The following is an 18,177-nucleotide window of genomic DNA, read 5'->3' as shown; positions in this document are numbered from 1 at the left end:
GTGTACCATATATGTATGTGACTGTTTTTCTTTTTTTGTTTTTCTCTCTGTTCTTCACACGGCATAATCTCTGTCAGTCTTTTTTTTTTTTTTAATTCTTTATTGGAATATATTTGCTTTTCACACTTGTACCCATCTCTGAGGTACACCAAAGTGAATCAGCTGCATCTACACACATATCCCCATATCCCCTCCCTCCCGCGACTCCCCCCACCCTCCCTGTTCTGGCCCTCCAAGGCATCTCTCATGAAGTTGATCTCCTTTTGTTATACAGCAGCTTCCCACTAGCTATCTCTTTTACAGCTGGTAGTGTAAATATGTCTATGCTACTCTCTCACCTCGTCCCAACTTCCCCTTTGCCCCTCACCCCAGCCCCGTGTCCTCAAGTCCATTCTCTGCTTCTGTATCTCCACTCTTGCATGTCAGTGGTTTCATCAGTACCATTTCTTCAGATTCCATATATATGTGCTAGCATACAGTGTTTGTTTTTCTCTTTCTGGCTTACCTCACTCTGTATGACAGACTCTAGGTCTATCCCCCTCATGACATATAGTTCCATTTCATTCCTTTTTATGGCTGAGTAATATTCCATTGTATATATGTGCCACATCTTCTTTATCCATTCATCTGTTGATGGGCATCTAGGTTGTTTCCATGTCCCGGCTATTGTAAATAGTGCTGCAATGAACATTATGCTACTTGTTTCTTTTTGGATCATGGTTTTCTCTGGGTATATGCCCAGCAGTGGGATTACTGAGTCATATGGTAGTTCTATTTTTAGTTTTTTAAGGAACCTCCAAACTGTTTTCCATAGTGGCTGTACCAGCTTACAGTCCCACCAACAGTGCAGGAGAGTTCCCTTTTTTCCACACCCTCTCCAACATTTATTGTCTCTAGATTTTCTGATGATGGCCATTCTGACCAGTGTGAGGTGATACCTCATTGTGGCTTTGACCTGCATTGCTCTAATAATTAGTGATGTTGAGCATCTTTTCATGTGTTTGTTGGCCTTCTGTATATCTTCTTTGGAGAAATGTCTATGTAGATTTTCTGCCCATTTGTGGATTGGGTTATTTGCTTTTTTGGTATTAATGCTGCATGAGCTGCTTGTATATTTTGGAGATTAATCCTTTGTCCATTGCTTCGTTGGCCAGTATTTTCTCCCATTCTGAGGGTTGCCTTCTTGTCTTGTTTAGGGATTCTTTCGCTGTGCAAAAGCGTTTAAATTTCATTAGGTCCCATTTGCTTATTTTTGATTTTATTTCCATGATTCTAGGAGGTGGGTCAAAAAGGATCTTGCTTTGATGGATGTCATAGAGTGTTCTGCCTATGTTTTCCTCTAGGGGTTTTATAGTGTCTGGCCTTACATGTAGGTCTTTAATCCGTTTTGAGTTTATTTTTGTGTATGGTGTTAGGAATTGTTCTCATTTCATTCTTTTACATGTAGCTGTCCAATTTTCCCAGCACCACTTATTGAAGAGGCTCTCTTTTTTCCATTGTATATTCTTGCCTCCTTTATCAAAGATAAGCTGCCCATATGTGCTTGGGTTTATCTCTGAGTTCTCTATTCTGTTCCATTGATCTTCCTTTCTATTTTTATGCCAGTACCATACTGTCTTGATCACTGTGGCCTCATAGTATAGTTAGAAGTCAGGAAGCCTAATTCCACCTACTCCATCTTTCCTTCTCAAGATTGCTTTGGCTATTCAGGGTCTTTTGCGTTTCCATACAAATCGTAAGATTTCTTGTTCTAGTTCTGTGGAAAATGCTGTTGGTAATTTGATAGGGATTGCATTGAATCTTTAAATTGCTTTGGGTAAGATAGTCATTTTCACAATATTGATTCTTCCAATCCAAGGACATGGTATGTCCCTCCATCTGTTTGTATCCTCTTTGATTTCTTTCATTAGTGTCTTATAGTTTTCTGCATACAGATTTTTTGCTTCCTTAGGCAGATTTATTCCTAGGTATTTTATTCTTTTTGTTGCAATGGTAAATGGAAGAGTTTCCTTAATTTCTCTTTCTGTTCTTTCATTGTTAGTGTATAGGAGTGCAAGAGATTTCTGTGCATTAATTTTGTATCCTGCTACTTTACTAAATTCATCGATTAGTGCTAGCAGTTTTCTGGTAGTCTTTAGGGTTTTCTATGTATAATATCATGTCATCTGCAAAGAGTGACAATTTTACTTCTTCTTTTCCAATCTGGATTCCTTTTATTTCATTTTCTTCCCTGATTGTCCATTTTATTGGCATATAGCTGCTTGTAGTAGTCTCTCATGATCCTTTGTATTTCTGTGGTGGGTGTCAGTTGTTACTTCTTTTTCATTTCTAATTCTGTTGATTTCCGTCTTCTCTCTTTTTTTCCTGATGAGTCTGGCTAATGGTTTATCGATTTTGTTTATTTTCTCAAAGAACCATCTTTTAGTTTAATTTATCTTTGCTATTGTTTCCTTCATTTCTTTTTCATTTATCTCTGATCTGATCTTTATAATTTCTTTCCTTCTGCTAACTTTGGGGTTGTTTTTGTTCTTCTTTCTCTAATTGATTTAGGTATAAAGTTTAGGTTGTTTGAGATTTTTCTTGTTTCTTGAGGTAGAATTGAATTGCTCTGAACTTCCCTCTTAGAACTGCTTTTGCTCCATCCTGTAGGTATTGGGTCATCGTGTTTTCATTGTCATTTGTTTTTAGATATTTTTTGATTTCCTCTTTGATTTCTTCAGTGATCTCTTGGTTGTTTAATAGCATGTTTTTTACATAGGCAGGGTATTCAAAAAATATCTGGAGAACTTGTTTTAAATGGAACCCATACCAGACTTACTAAGTCAGAATTCATACAAATAGAAGTTTGGGAATCTGCATTTTGAACAAGCACTCCAGATAAGAGTAATGCACATTGAAGTGTGAGAACCACTGATTTGAAACTGCAATAATGAAACAGGATCTTTTTCCATTGTAATGGCAGTTTATATTTCAGTTTTACAATTAATATGTCTATATTGAGGAAAAGTTCATTGTCATTAAGCAGAGACTTTTCAAACAGAAATATGCGGAATGCTATTTTATCTCAAAATGGTACATGTATAGTATATGAAAAATCTAATATTTATTATATTGGTTTAGCCTTTTTATTTACATGTCAAATAGTATTATCCTTGTGATTGTTTATTTAGCCAGAACAAAGTATCACCAAAATAAATTGCTCAATGGTTCACCATGGATTTATAAAAATATAAAGAAACATTATAAACGTTCTCTGCCTTATAATTTTATGAAATTTAAAAGAGAATTTAGTGCATGCCTTTACGTTTAAATTGCTCTCTGGAGAGGAATTATCCCTACATTTGCTTAACTGTAAGTTTACAGTGATATAAGCAGATCTGCTAGTTTGATACATAGCTTGCATTGTTCGTAGTTTACATTGTATTACAGTTAATTTTGTTTAAAACTTTTTAGTATTTAATATTTATAAAATTCCTTACAATCCTAATGTGAAGGCACCAGCAATATCATGTTAAAACAAGAAGACAAAAACTGATCTCAGCAATCAAATGTTAGGATATATAAATGTGTTGTATTTTAGTTTGTGTATATGTGTTTGTTAATGTGTGTATGTTTTAAGACTAAACTATTTGATTAATTTCATTATTGATGTGGTTTTCATTGTAAAGCTAGGATTGTGAGATCTTAATAACTTACATAATAAAAAAGGTTTTCTTTAACAAATCAAGTTTGGATAAATCTGTTCTTAACAATATCATACAGATTCTCTGCAACTCTGCAGAAGGAGTTAGGCATTCCTGACGTTACTCTTTGTGATATCTTTCACCTGCTGCTAGAGTATCATTTTCACACTATCCTTCACTACATTGTGGGCAACCTAAGGCTGAAAGGATAACATATCCATGTTTGTACTTTCCAGTACGTAGTCGCACATCTGACATGTAATGGAGTCTCCATAACTGTTTCTTGAAGGAATGAGCATTATTATATAGGAAGAACTGAATTTCTTTGTGATTCCAGACAATAGTATAATTATTAATGCACTGATTTAACTAGGTACCCAAATCTCATGTCCACTCCTGAAAGAAACATTTTTTTGGAAATAGGATTAGAAACTATTAAATGTGTGTAGCTCTGACAAAGTATTAAGACCAGTGTGTAATTTCCTCTTTCTTTCTAGAATATAATTTGGATGGTCATTTTTGCTCTAAATTTCCTTGTTATGAGAATTCAGTGTTGACTTTCCATATAAAAATATCATTTTTTAACCTGCTTCCATTCCAGATCTTTCCTTTCTAACATGTTTTGAGTTGCAGAATGAGAACACATGGACTTTTTGAACTGTAATTTATTCTCATTCTAATTATAGTTTATGAATGATGGAAAATAATTTGAAAGAAGTATGTTTTGTGGTCATCTGAATTTTGTTACAGTAGAATTCAAAATAATCATTTTTTCATTTATTTTAGTGTCATTTTGGTGGAATCCTCAACATTTATCTCTTTGTCATCCCAATTAACTGAAGCTGGAGAACTTGTTGATCACATGAACAATGGGTAAATATCTATATATTTTATACTCATAATTATCTGAGGAAAAATTCTGAGAAATTAGCATTCAAGTAAACTTGTTATATAATTACACAGTAGTTTTCATTTATTTGAGATATTTAATTTATACTGTTATGTAATTTATATTATTCACACTTATTTTCTTTATGTATTACTAAATTTATGTGCATGAAAATTGAATACATATGCACTTAACTAAATACAGTGGCTTCTCATTTTTTGTGGTAATGTTCTTTTTTTAATTAATTAATTAATTTGTTTATTTTTTTATTTATGACTGTGTTGGGTCTTGCTGCACGCCGGGCTTTCTTCTGTTGCTGTGAGTGGGGGCTACTCTTTGTTGCAGTGCATGGGCTTCCCAGTGCAGTGGCTTCTCTTCTTGCGGAGCACGGGCTCTAGGCACTCGGGCTTCAGTAGTTGCAGCATGCGCACTCAGTAGTGTGGCTCGTGGGCTCTAGAGCACAGGCTCAGTAGTTGTGGCTCACGGGCCTAGTTGCTCCACGGCATGTGGGATCTTCCCAGCCCAGGGATCGAACCCATGTCCTCTGCATTGGCAGGTGGATTCTTGACAACTTCACCACCAGGGAAGTCCCTGCTGTAGTTATGTTCTATAAAATTGCCACAAACACGCAATTAGTGAATATTGCACCATTACTCTGGGGAGAAGTTATATAACCACATAGATTATAATTGTAAATCCTAAAAACAACCCATCCTGGTAGATTCTACTTTCTTTACTTTACACGGAGAACAGGAAGTTCAGAAGTGTTAAATGACTTGCCTGAAGCATTCCTACTAACAGATATGAGAGAAGGGGTTTTAAACCCTGTCCTGACATCAGAGCTAGAGCAGCTTGCACTTCTGTACTTGTGTACTGCTGCCTACCATCTCTATCCTCTGCTTCCCTATGCTGGAAAACTGAAATAGAAAGGCCCAGTGTCACCTTATTTCACCTCAGCTGGGAACTTGTGTGACCAGCTACTGGAACTTTCCACCACTCTGCACACGCCTGCAAACAATTTTGAAAGTGCCATGAGTATTGATTTGGGGGTTACAAATCAATTTTAGTGAGGAGGTGAATTTGCAGATACGGAATTGGTGGATAATGAGGATTGACTGTATTTGAGCTTATTCAACCCATGTTATAAAGTCTGTATTTAGTTTAAAAAGGAACTTCAACTTCTCAGTAGAGAAGCAGAATTTTTTTAAGTTGGATTGCCTTATATGTCTCATCTGTTTTAAACTATAGAATAGCTATTTAAAGTGAAGTAGGATAAAACAATGTTATAAAGGTTGAAGAAAGGCAGGCAGAAAAAAATAATGTAGGTTTCTATTACAGAAGTGCTCGTATATGTTGACCATTACTACTGTGTTGTTAGTTTATTTTATACCCTTGTCTCTGTGTAATGCTTGGCAGCGTCAGCGTCATCCTTTTAGATACAAAAACATTCCAAGAGACAAGGATCTGGCAATGTTGATACATTGAGCTGTAAGACAACATTATAAATATCAAAGGAATAGAGTATTGTAGGCATTTATGTTAATTTCTTTGTAGTATGAAATACTAGTATTGCTAAAACAAAAAACTCAGTAAACCGTTCTCCCGGATTTTTTTTTTCAGTCCCTTGCTTCTTGATGAAGAAGTTGCTTTGTGGTCACAGATTTTGCCTGAATGGCTTTGAAACAATTTCTTCACACTAATTGCAAATAATTTATAGTATCACATACTTAAACTAGTGGCAGATCTCAAAGAAATGCAAATTGAGTCTACCTTCATAATTTGGAACGCAACATGGAAATTTTGTATCCAGATTTTAACATGACTTTTCTTCATATAATGTTCTGGAATGGTTTTAGTTAGATCCAAAGTTCTAGAATTATTGAAGCCATAGACTCTCAAACTACAAGTAAAGACATCTTTTTAAGTTATGCTTCTCAAATCAAAAACAAAATGAGTCAACAAGTATGAAAGTATTTGTAATTTAATTTTGGAAAGGAAGGAAACTTTGGAAATACGCAAAATAATTCCCAACTCAGTGGGAAGTGTCGCTTAAGAAGTGTGTCTCCCACAGTCTCAAACTTTATTGATCATGATTTCTCATACAGTCGCCTCCATTTGTATTTATAATACTATACTGTCTTAGTTCTTCTCTCAAATCTTCCTGTGCGAAAAGAAACATAAAGATGCAGTGACATTGAATGTTGGGTCAGGGAAAACATAGAGTAGTCAGGCTTTGGCAGATTAGCTCTCAAAGAAAAATTCAGAGTCATTAGTTTAAAGGATTGCAGATTTACTCCTGTGCACCTCTGTGAAGACTGTCTCCCAGATCAAAGGCAAGGGTGAGACTTACAAAGGCGAAAGCCACATGGTTTCTCCAGGAAAAGGGCTGGGCCTTGGTATGTCATTTCAGCACTGACCTGGATTGAATACTGAGCCCCAAATCTGTATGTTGAATTGTGATAGAATAGTCTCAAGTTCACCAAAAAGGTTGGTTTTCTGGCAATTCTGAACAGATTTATTAGAAGCATTACTGGTGGCTCCTTCTTCTAGAGTCCTGACTGCTTGCTGTGTAGCACCTCCAGGCTCCGGTTCATGTAGCAGGCAAGCCTTTATTCACTTTCAGCTGAAGTAGCCAGAACTCCAGCAATCAAGACCACTTTATAGGCACCAGAGAGGATAAGAGTGTGCCCTTTTTCTGTTGGGAAGCTTCCCAGAAATACCACATAGTACTTCTGCTTGTAGCCCATTGATCAAATCTTAATCAGATGCCCAACCATCGCTGGAAGGAAGACTGAGAAACTGCCTTTCTCCACATATACATCAAAAGAAAATGAGGGTTTTGTCAGGGAGGAGGGAAGGGCCAGTGGTTATTGGGATAGGCAACCAACAATTTCCACCATGAGAGGACAAAAAGAGTTTTACCTCCAAATAGAAAAAGGTTATCTAATATATCATCAGTCTGGCTTCATCAGAATAATGAGGCCTTTTGATCTTTAAATATAATCTTAATAAAACAATACTTAATAATGTGACACATCCTGTTTTTCTTAAAGCTGTCCTTAATGTTTGTCTTGAACAGATTTCCAGAAACAAATAAAATTTAAGAACATGTAATTTCAATCATGACAAGAATAGAAGTCTGATACACTACCTCTATGATTAAATTTCGTATGTAATACACCATTTAATAAGCATTATATTCGCTCAATAAAGCCCTGGTCTGATGTCTAGGTTTAATCATCAAGGTAACGTAAGACAACAAGAAAATGTTTTCAAAAATCTCCATAAGCTAACTGGATTATTTTTAGAGCTTTTTACAGATATCCTTGTATTCCTCTTTTAATCACATGGTAATATTTCACTTCCCCACTAATGTTGAAATTACACATCAACACATAACTTAATTGGCCAATGGCTTTTGAGGAAAACTGCTGTTTTTTCCAGGTGGTAGCTTTAAGATCCAGTGAGCAATTTTTCTTGTCCTCTTTCCCTGCCACAGTTATTGGAGACGCACATTTAGAAATGGAGGCCTCCTTCACCAAGAATCTCTGAGTGTATCCTCTCCACCTAGAATGGACATGTAATGTGAGCAAGAAATAAACTATTGTGTTATTCCACTGAGATGTGGGGTTGTTACTATAGCATGACCTAGCATATACTAAATGATACTTCTCTTCAGAGTCACTTCTGGTAATATCTCCCCACATAATAAATAATCTCTTCTCAAATAAGCCATAAAGTGCTGAAATTATCTTTCAAATGGCATAAAAAAAATCTCCTATTTAAAAATGTGAAATGTCTCTGTAAACTCCTCTTCTTAAGCAACAGATACATATAAAACAACACAGTTGAAACCATATGGATGAGGAAACTTTATGTTCATCACATGTTTTACTTCATGGGAACATGATCCACGAGCATAAGCAAGAGCAGTTAAGAAGTTTTTATTCTAATTAAATCCCAAGGATTATCAGAAAGGATCAGGACAGGAGACTGATTTTAGCCACACTTTAAAATTGAGGGATGGATCAGCAGTGCTGATGAGCAATTTGTGAATAATTTCCTACAGTGCTATGAAATGCTATTTTTTTCTAGCAACTTTGAATTGTTTCTCACTCAATAAATTTTTACTTAGTGGTACCTTAAGTATTGTTCTTAGTACTGAAGAAATATTGGGATAAGTAAGTCACAGATCTGGCCCTAAAGTTGCCAACCATCAAGCAGAGAAGAAAAAAAAATATCTACACAAATGGAAGCAATTGTACAGAGCAGAATGTGTTCAGTAGTATGTATTATACCAAAAAATTATATATATATATGTATATACTCTGTGAGCTGATTGGCAAGGAATATCACTATGTAAGTATTATTGATCTTCGTGAAAGGTAAAACATTGAAGGAGAAAAGTGAGATCCTAGTAACTTTTTTCCATGCATACACCGTGTTCTCCTTTATCACATACAAATTGGGATCTGAAATACGAGTAGGATCTTGATGGCAAGAATCTAAAGCAGGGGCAGAACTTTCCTACAAATATAGAAAGATCATGGAAAGAGGGAATTGCAGAAGCATTGGGGGGAGTGGGGGACAGGCAGGCAAGGGGAAGTACAGGGCATATGCTTATAAATATGGACTATAGGGTCAGCATAGGAAAATGTGAATTCAAGTTGAAGAGGTGTTGAAGTGTTCATCATTCTGCTTTGTACTTATTTCTTGTAGAGCTAGTTTGTGTGGCAGACTAGATACTCTATGAACTGAGGGGTTTAATCATCCATCAATGTTCCCAGTATAGCTTGGCCCAGAATAGCCACTCAAATAAAAGAAGGCCCTGGTAGAGATATGGTTCTGAGTCCTGATTCTTTGGGGGGAAGAAAAAGCTGGGTTCTGGAGAGCCGTGATTTTAAAATATTTCCTTCTGCTACACTGAATAATTACTAACAGTTAGAATCAGGCAAGTCTGTAAGGAAAGCAGAGTGAATCAAAAGCCAGGTGTTTATACAAAGAGTAACAATCTGCCATGATCCTCTTGCCCTAAATTAGGGTTTCATACCTGGTTTTAATGTTGTCAGGCTCTTTGGTAGTCTGATGAAGGCTATTCTACTTCACAGAATAGTGTTTTATAAATATATAAAATAACACGCAAGGATCAAGAGTGTCAGTGTACTTGGGATGCCATAACAAAATACCATAGACTGGGTGACTTAAACAACAGAAATTTATTTCTCACAGTTCTGGAGACTGGAAAGTCCAAGGTGCCAGCAAGTTAGGCTTCATTCTGAGCCGTCTTCCTTTGACTTATATGTGGCAGCCATCTCACTGTATGCTCACATGACCTCTTCTTTGTGCACACATGGAGAGAGAAGTTGAGCTCACTGGTGTCTCTTTCTATAAGGATGCTAATTCTGTCTTATTAGTGCCTCACCCTTATGACCTCATTTAACCTTAATTACCTTCCAATATGCCCTATCTCCAAATGCAGTAATTTGGGGGATTAAGCCTTCAGCATATTAATTTAGGGGTGACACAGTTCAGTTCATACCGTTGAGGAAAGTAATAGTCTAGTAGATTTATCAAAATATTTAAAAGTTGCAGTATATTGATATATACGTCTTCATTAACACAATACATAGTAAGATCTGCTGGTAGAGATTAACTACCATACTTTAAAAGTAGCAGTGAAATAAATAACAGCTCAAGATATGTGCAAGAACTGAAATGTGATGTATATATATATTTGTGATTGTTTGGTGACCCAGTCATAGTACAGCTAATACTACTGTGGTTTGGTTTAAATCGCTATTAAGAATTAGTGGACATAAAGGTGGAATTTTTCCCCACTTAAATTCACAGATTCACTCTGTCCTTGTACCAAAGGTTAGCACCCCTTGCTTTTAGGGACTTCTCAACTGTTCAGGAGCCAAAGTGGTACAAAAAGCAGCAAACATTCCATGTTAACAGCCCTGCAGATGGCCACGGGGCCCTATTTTGATGAACTCCTGGACACATGGAGAATGGAATGAATCTAAAAATTGATCTTCTTATATTCCTTCCTGCGATGCATAAAAACTAGACTTGAACCAGATCATTTACTGTTTTGTTTGGACGCAGCCGTGAATGCTAGCCCAGAAATATAAAAACTTATAATAAAGATCTTCCTTCTCTGTTGGAGAAACTTGAGAAGGAAGTCATTCTTGGAGCTGATTTATTCATGCCCTGACTAGAACCAGTTCAATATAGTTTTGATTATTTTAGCTTGAAAAGAGCTGTATACTACTATTGCAGAGGAAAAAGGAATGCCATCCCTTCCCACCTCGTAAGTTCCACTCACTGACTTTAGTCCACTAATAAATTAGCAGAAAATATTCCATTGTTTGATCTACACTGTTTTGTATAATTTTAGCCTCTTTTGATGCTATTCTTCCTTAAGACCAAGGCTTTGAAATGCTCCCTCTGCCTTAGCTTCAACAATAATCAGTGAGCATTTAGGAAAATGGTAGCATGGATTGAGGTATAGGGATTAACAAAAAGGTAAATTAATTAATTTCTATTCTGTCTTTGGGACATGCAAGATACTGGTTTTGTAATCAAATTGGATTTGTCACTGTATTTCTAGGGTCAAGAACATTGATCATGTAAAATAGAATTTTCCTGAGCCAGATTATTTTATTAAATTATTCTCTGAAGTCTCTGAATTAATCATGATAATCATTAGCTTTATAAGCAAGTCAGTCAAAGTCTTAGGTCTGTGAATTTTTTTGGCTGTACTTACCATAAATAGTATAGGTAACTCAATTTTTCTGGATTTGAGACTGTGCTTTGAGGATAAGGCAACTCTTTGATTTATTCAAAAGGCATTTTCATTAGCTGTTCTCCAACAAAATAGGTAAAGAAAAGAAAAAGGAGATGAAGCCCAAATTGCTTTGCTTTTCGATTCACTATGAAAAAAAAAATGACTGAGGGCTAGTGATTGCAAGTATTGAACAAAATGAGGTTTGGAGATTATCTGAGGATTTTAATCAGGCATTCTACTCAGAGCTCCATTATCGAAGAGATGGCATCAGAGCAGTACATTGAGAAATAAGCATTCTTTGTTGTTCTTTCCACTCTTTGTATAGTCTCTCTTATAAATGCTAAAATATCCATCTCCTATGTCTATCATAGCCTTCAGGTATCTTTCAAATGCTCAAATTACATAAAAGTATTAAATGTTCTTTTTTAAAAAAGGGTATTACTGAAACCGCTAGTCAGAATGCCTGTGAGTAGAAGTAAAGCACAGAATAATGACAAGATGTGGTAATAACCTTATTAAGAATGTGGTGTAAAGAAAAGACAGTGTTTGCAGAAAAGGAATGGATATGGTTGGAAGAACATTTGTTAGAAGTAGTCAGTATATTTTTACAGCATCAAAGTCAGACAAATCAGCTGGCAAGGTGAGAAAATATGGTATTTTTATATTCTCAGAAAAAAGTCAGGCAAACAATATTTTAGAGCCTAGATAATAATTGACAGAAAAATAATCATGAATACTAAGAGGAGCAATTTGGAGAAAATTGATGGGTTCTGGAAGACATGGAACCTTTCAAGGGAGACACTTGCTTCAGGCTGTGATTTGGTAATTAATTTTCAGAAATGTAGGAAGAGATTAAACAGCTGCCCAAGTCTCCTACCTTTATGAGAAAGAAACAAATGTGGAAACAGTTAGCTTGGAGAAGAGAATTTTTCAAGAAATCAAGCTGTAGAACCATTTTTGGAGAGACTACCTACGTAGTCCTAAGTTGAGACCACCTCCTTTGGAGTCTGAGGATTTGGGTTTTTTTTATCAACTGTTTATTTCTCTACAGTATTTGCAAGTAAAAAGGAATTGTTTTTACCAAATTTTTTAAAAAGTGATAGTGAAAATATGGATGATTGTTAGTTTGCTTTTTGCTTTTTTCTTATTTTCAAAATTTCTAAAATGATATAAATGTAAAAATGATCTATGAAATACATCTGTGGTCTTTGCATATCATATTATAGGTAGCCATAATTTTTAAGGATGTGTAAGATTGAATTAAGATAGAGGATTGTTTTTTAGTTTTATTTGTGCTGTTGATGTTTTCTTATTTCCTTATGACAGTGATGCTGTGAGTAGCGGTGCACGTGATGTTGCTGAGGGCTGTTCCCAGGCTCCACATACCTTAAAAACCTGTGAGTGCTACGAATAAAAGTTTTTATTTGTTTTCATGTCTTATTTTTATATAGAGAGCATAATATGAAATGAAATATTCAATAAATAGTGGTGATGACTGTAGACAGAACAGCAAGCCCTGGGGATTGCTGGCCACATGGGAGCCCGAGGTGTTGGTCCTCAGCCTTTTCTGCACCACGACCCTTTGGAAAACTCTGTCCACATCTTGCCTTTCACTGCTGAGTTGTAGTTTACTCACTTGCACGATGAATGTATTTTGATAAATGACCTTTATATTTCTTTTGGCTTATTCTGAACTGTTTAAGCCTATTTAGGTGACAGGTCTCACCATGTTTAAAATGTTAAGGAGAAGACATTTCCTTTGTTTTATGAAATAACTATAGATTTAGAAAATGTGGATAGAATGATGGATAGGAAAATGGATATGGGGATGTTCTGGTGATCTCTAGCTAGAGAACAAACCACCCCAAACTGAGTAGTATTAAATAACAAAAATGCCTCATATTATTCTCTCTCACACTTTGGGGGTGACTGGCCTCAGCTAGGTGACTCTTGCTCAGGGTCTCTCAGGCAGTTGCAGTCAGATCGAGGATGGGGCTGTTTTCCTGGTTGCTTACATGCGGCCTATGTGGCCTAGGCTTCTTCACAGGATGGCAACTTGGTTCTAAAAGCAAGTGAACGAGGAGAGATGATTCAGAAGTTGTATTACATTTTCTGACCTAGTGTCAGAAGTCACACTGCTTGATTTCGCTGCATTCTAGCATACTCTCCTCTAGGATCAACTCACTAAGACTGGCCCACCATATCTCCACATTCAAGGCAGTGTTGATTTTGTGGATATGTTTTAAAAACTAACAAGAAGATAAATATATAAATAGTCCTTTATTTCCAGTTAAGTTGTCTGTTACACCCTGTAATTTGAATCATTGCATAGTCCACAAAAAAACTGAAGATTCTGGAATGATCTCTTTGCTATTTACTTTTATATGTATATCCAGGCTAATTTTAAACACTACTGAAGTTCCCTTTGTTTTTTAAGGAATCTTTAATAGAGGGTCATAATTACACATTTTTATTATGTCACGCTTGGACTGGGGTCCCCCGTACTTTCATTAACAAATATATCATCTAATTTTGTGTGCTGATGCTTTGAAGGTTTTTTTAAATTCATCCCCATACTCTAATCACTAATTGAAACAGCTGCTTTATTTGAACAGCACTTATGAAATGATATGTAAACAAGTCCTACTTCATGTTTTGGCAGCAATTAAGTGCAATTTCATCAAAGAGTTCTTCTGCTCTACACGTACTCTTCACCTGGGAGCGAAAGGGACTTCAAACCTGGAGCTCTTCTTTCTCCCCTTTGGCATGCACACACGCTACTGTGTCATCATCCTCAGCAACAAAAAGGTGAGAAGAGAATTGTGGTGTGTGTTTTCATCAAGGGCTGGCACTTTAATGGAATAACCAATACAGGCAACTTGAAGGCAGCTGAAGACTCTAGGAATGTAGATAACAATGTCAGCCCTCTAGTTGCTAAACAAAGAGTTTATCCTCAAGAATAAGCAAGGAGTTACACTAGTCGTCTGTAAATTTTATAATGGCTGGATAAGGAAGTCCCATGGGAGCAGATTGGAGGCATGCCTGACCTGCTGGGCCCAATCTGTATCGGTTATCTATGGTTGTGTAACAAATTACCAAACATGGGGCTTAAAACAATCCGTGTTTATTATGTCACATTTTCCACAGATCAGAGATCCAGACCTAGCCTAGATGAGTCCCCTGTTTTAGGGCTGTCAAGTCTTCAGTCGAGGGATCGGCCACTGCTGGGTTCTCTTCGGAGACTCAGTTGAGGAAGGTGCTGCTTCTAAACTCTCTCAGATTGTTGGCAGAATTAATTCCCTGTCCCTCAGATCCATGTATCTTGCTTCCCTAAAGCTAGGGAAGGAGAGAGAGGGAGAGAAGGGACAGGAGAAAGGAGAGAGAGAGAGAGAGAAGACAGACTTTAGAGGAAAAGTTTTATGGCATTATTCCATTCCAGAAAGACACTGCCATGTGTTGACCTGTGGAGGGAATTTATAACTCCTAGGAAATAGTCCCAAATGTATAAGTTATGTATCGCTTATGCACTATATTGAAATAAAGGTAACTGAAAAGAGGTATTATAATGACCTGTTGGCTATAGGCTCATTTACAGCTGAAAAATGGTATAGCCTCCTAAATATGTAAAAGAATAGTTTAATTTTACACTAAAAATTACCATTTAGGGAGAAAAAAATGCTATTTTATAGTAATGCTAAATCTTGTTTTTCATTTCTTTTAAAAAAGTTTAGGATTTAACTGAATTCATCTATAACAAAATTTGTTAAAAAAAATAACTATAGTGTGACCAGTAGTTTAATAAAATGTTTCACAATCCCTTTTTATATTATTATCCTGATGATCCTTTAGCTTTTTTAAAAAATTTTTATTTATTTATTATTTATTGGCCGCATTGGGTGTTTCTTGCTGTGTGCAGGCTTTCTCTAGTTGTGGCAAGCGGGGGCTGTTCTTCATTACAGTGCGTGGGCTTCTCATTGCGGTGGTTTCTCTTTTTGCAGAGCACGGGCTCTAGGCGCATGAGTTTCAGTAGTTGTGGCACGTGGGCTCAATAGTTGTGGCTCGCGGGCTTTAGAGCGCAGGCTCAGTAGTTGTGGCACACAGGCTTAGTTGCTCCGTGGCATGTGGGATCTTCCTGGGCCAGGGATCGAACCTGTGTCCCCTGCATTGGCAGGCGGATTCTTAACCACTGTGCCACTAGGGAAGTCCCCACAATCCCTTTTTTATATCAATTTATAATATAGCCCTAGAAAAATGCTAGGGTTAATTCTCAACAGCATGGTAAGCAGTTTGATTTTATTCTTTGAATTTTTTCTTTTTGGCCATGCCACACAGCTTGCGGGATCTTAGTTTCCCAACCGGAATTGAACCCGGGCCCTGGGCAGTGAAAGCACCCAGTCCTAACCACTGGATAGCCAGGGAATTCTTGTTATTTTAATTAGACTATTCAAATATTAATATTTATTTCCATAAATTTTATCTAAATTAATCAAAATATAATTACACTTAGCTTGGCATCTGTTTATTAAAACAGTCTTTGATTACATATATTTTGTTCTTGTCAGAAAAAATATTAAGAAAAACAATGATCATGAAATTATATTGCTATCAATTGAGAAATAATGCCCCTAATTTAAGTATTGCATTTGAATTACAATTACTTAAGTGGGGAAACACATCTATTAATTTACGTGTTCAATTTTATTGCTAATTATATTGAAAAATGCAATTACACGCTGAAATAGATAATCAAACATCCAAGTCCACCTAGTTAGCTCCTTTTCTTATTAAATGTGTGATAGCTGCCTTGCCATTAAGAACCACCTGTTGAAAACTGTAAAATAATTAGGCCTCAATTTGATAGCTTTCCATGTGTAAAACAGAAACGTTTCTACTAAAACTGCTATCAAGGGTCAGCCATTTGTTTCATTTTGGCTGTTCCTTTTGAAGTTTCAAATAAAACTTTTGAACTTTCAAATAAGACGAAATGACTCATGTAGTAGCTGTTGGAAAGTAGAAACAATTACAAAACTTCCATCAGTGTTCATAGAAATTCCTCAATTAGGGGAGAACCTACAGAAGGCCTAAAAATTCATGCTCTTAAATGCTAGAAATCCAAAGAGCTTTCTGCTCATGCGTGGACGGGGCAGATTGAATGGAGGAACCTAGAGCAGAATCATGACCTAGTCCCTGAGGAAATGCACTTTCTTGGAGGAAGGGTTGACAGACACCCACATAGAGCACACAAACACTGCACAGTACAAAACCATGTATTGACACAAGCCTGGGGCTCTGTCTTCACAGGGGTGCCTATGTGAACATCTGCTCTGTATAGTCCTAGGTGGGATCATCCTTATGAGAGAGGCAGGGAGATTAGGCAGGAATCCTTGACATGGGACTTGGGTTAAGAGTGGATTCCATTTGTAGCTACTTATTGTGGCCTGACCAGCTCCTTTTCACCAACACATGAGCCTTTTTATTGAACCCCACCAGTCTCCTTCTCCCCCCAGTAGATTTATCTTCTAGTCCTACAGTGTCCTTTATCTGTCTACAAAATTTGGTCAAAACAAGTAGAAACCAAAGTCCGTGTCTTGCTGACTTGAGGAAGTGGGAGTCTGCATCCCTGACACTTATGCAATGCAAATTGGTCCTGTTCCACACCAGGGCCCCCACTCCAAAAGAGAGCTTCAGCCTCGCTAAGTCAAATCAAAAGTGGAGAGGGCAGGGTCTTCTACTGCCTGGTAGAAGACCCCACAAGGCCTTCTTGTTGATTTATGGTTTACAACAATTAAGTTGTTAAATATATTTTATGTTACTCTGGCCATCTCCCTTAGATTTGTGTAAATAAGTGGAACCCCTCGTGTGACTTTTTGCACTGTCACTCATCTCTTTCTCCCTCAGTCTCTCTGTCTCCACTGATGCAGAGATTAAGCTGACAGTATCTATTATGTATATTTGTAACTCTTCTGCAATCAGTGTGCAACTTTTTCAATCATAATTTAATGTGCAGACTTAATACTGATTTTTGGTTAATTTTATAGACTGTCAAGGTAAAAACATTAAATTATATTATGCTAAAATCTTTGTGTCATTTAACATTTAGGCAAACTAACTTCAGTTTTATGAAAGTTATTTTTATAGCTGGAGGGACTGAGTATTATTTGCAGGTTGTTTCTTTTATTTTCCATGATTTTTTAACAGCAAGCCATATTTCCTTCACCACATTTCATTTGCCCTTTGATTTTTCATTCGATTTGTTACAACTACATTTTCTTTTCTCTTGGTGACTACACTCCTCCCCACAGGACATACCCCTGATTTATTCCCTGGGAAACAGAAAGAAGATGAAATCCCATCTGGCTCATAAACACTTTGAAACATTTGTTAACCACAGGATGCCTGCTGGCAATATGGGGCAGGTTAGGTAAACTTTGAAGTCTCCACTGATGTGGTAAATGATCTCAAAGATATGCATAGCTTGATCCCCTCCACACTGCAAGGCCTTCTCCTGCTTCACCCACCTCCTTTCCCCTGTTACTGTGAAACCATCACCATACAATAAGCACTGCAGCCTTTTTCAAGAAAAATATGATAAAAAAAAATCTGAAAATGAGAATTTTATACCCAATGGTAGTTATTTATTTTGGGGGGGTCTCCCGTGGTTCCTTATCAATGATACAACCAATTAGTCTGTAAAGATTCCTCATACCTGTGGGGTACCAGTACGTTAGCTCCAGGGGACTGTACTTCAAATGACATGTAGAATGTGAGGAAACAATAATTCCTATTTTCCCAAATCCATGTTAACTTTATGGACC

General features: G+C 36.7%; 1 protein-coding gene across 1 annotated transcript in view; it reads left to right on the top strand.

Moving 5' to 3' along the window:
* The window catches only part of CFAP47 (cilia and flagella associated protein 47), a 474,307-nt gene that overhangs the window by 247,444 nt on the left and 208,686 nt on the right, over positions 1-18,177 (top strand). The window contains exons 41-43 of the mRNA XM_057717674.1: positions 4,470-4,545; positions 12,687-12,759; positions 14,025-14,170. Coding sequence (XP_057573657.1) covers positions 4,470-4,545; positions 12,687-12,759; positions 14,025-14,170 — 295 coding nt within the window. The remainder of the gene's footprint in view (positions 1-4,469; positions 4,546-12,686; positions 12,760-14,024; positions 14,171-18,177) is intronic.

The sequence above is a fragment of the Hippopotamus amphibius genome, chromosome X, assembly GCF_030028045.1.
Source record: "Hippopotamus amphibius kiboko isolate mHipAmp2 chromosome X, mHipAmp2.hap2, whole genome shotgun sequence".
NCBI lineage: Eukaryota > Metazoa > Chordata > Mammalia > Artiodactyla > Hippopotamidae > Hippopotamus > Hippopotamus amphibius.
The sequence above is the reverse complement of the archived record's forward strand: the minus strand, read 5'-3'. Positions and strand labels throughout refer to the sequence as shown.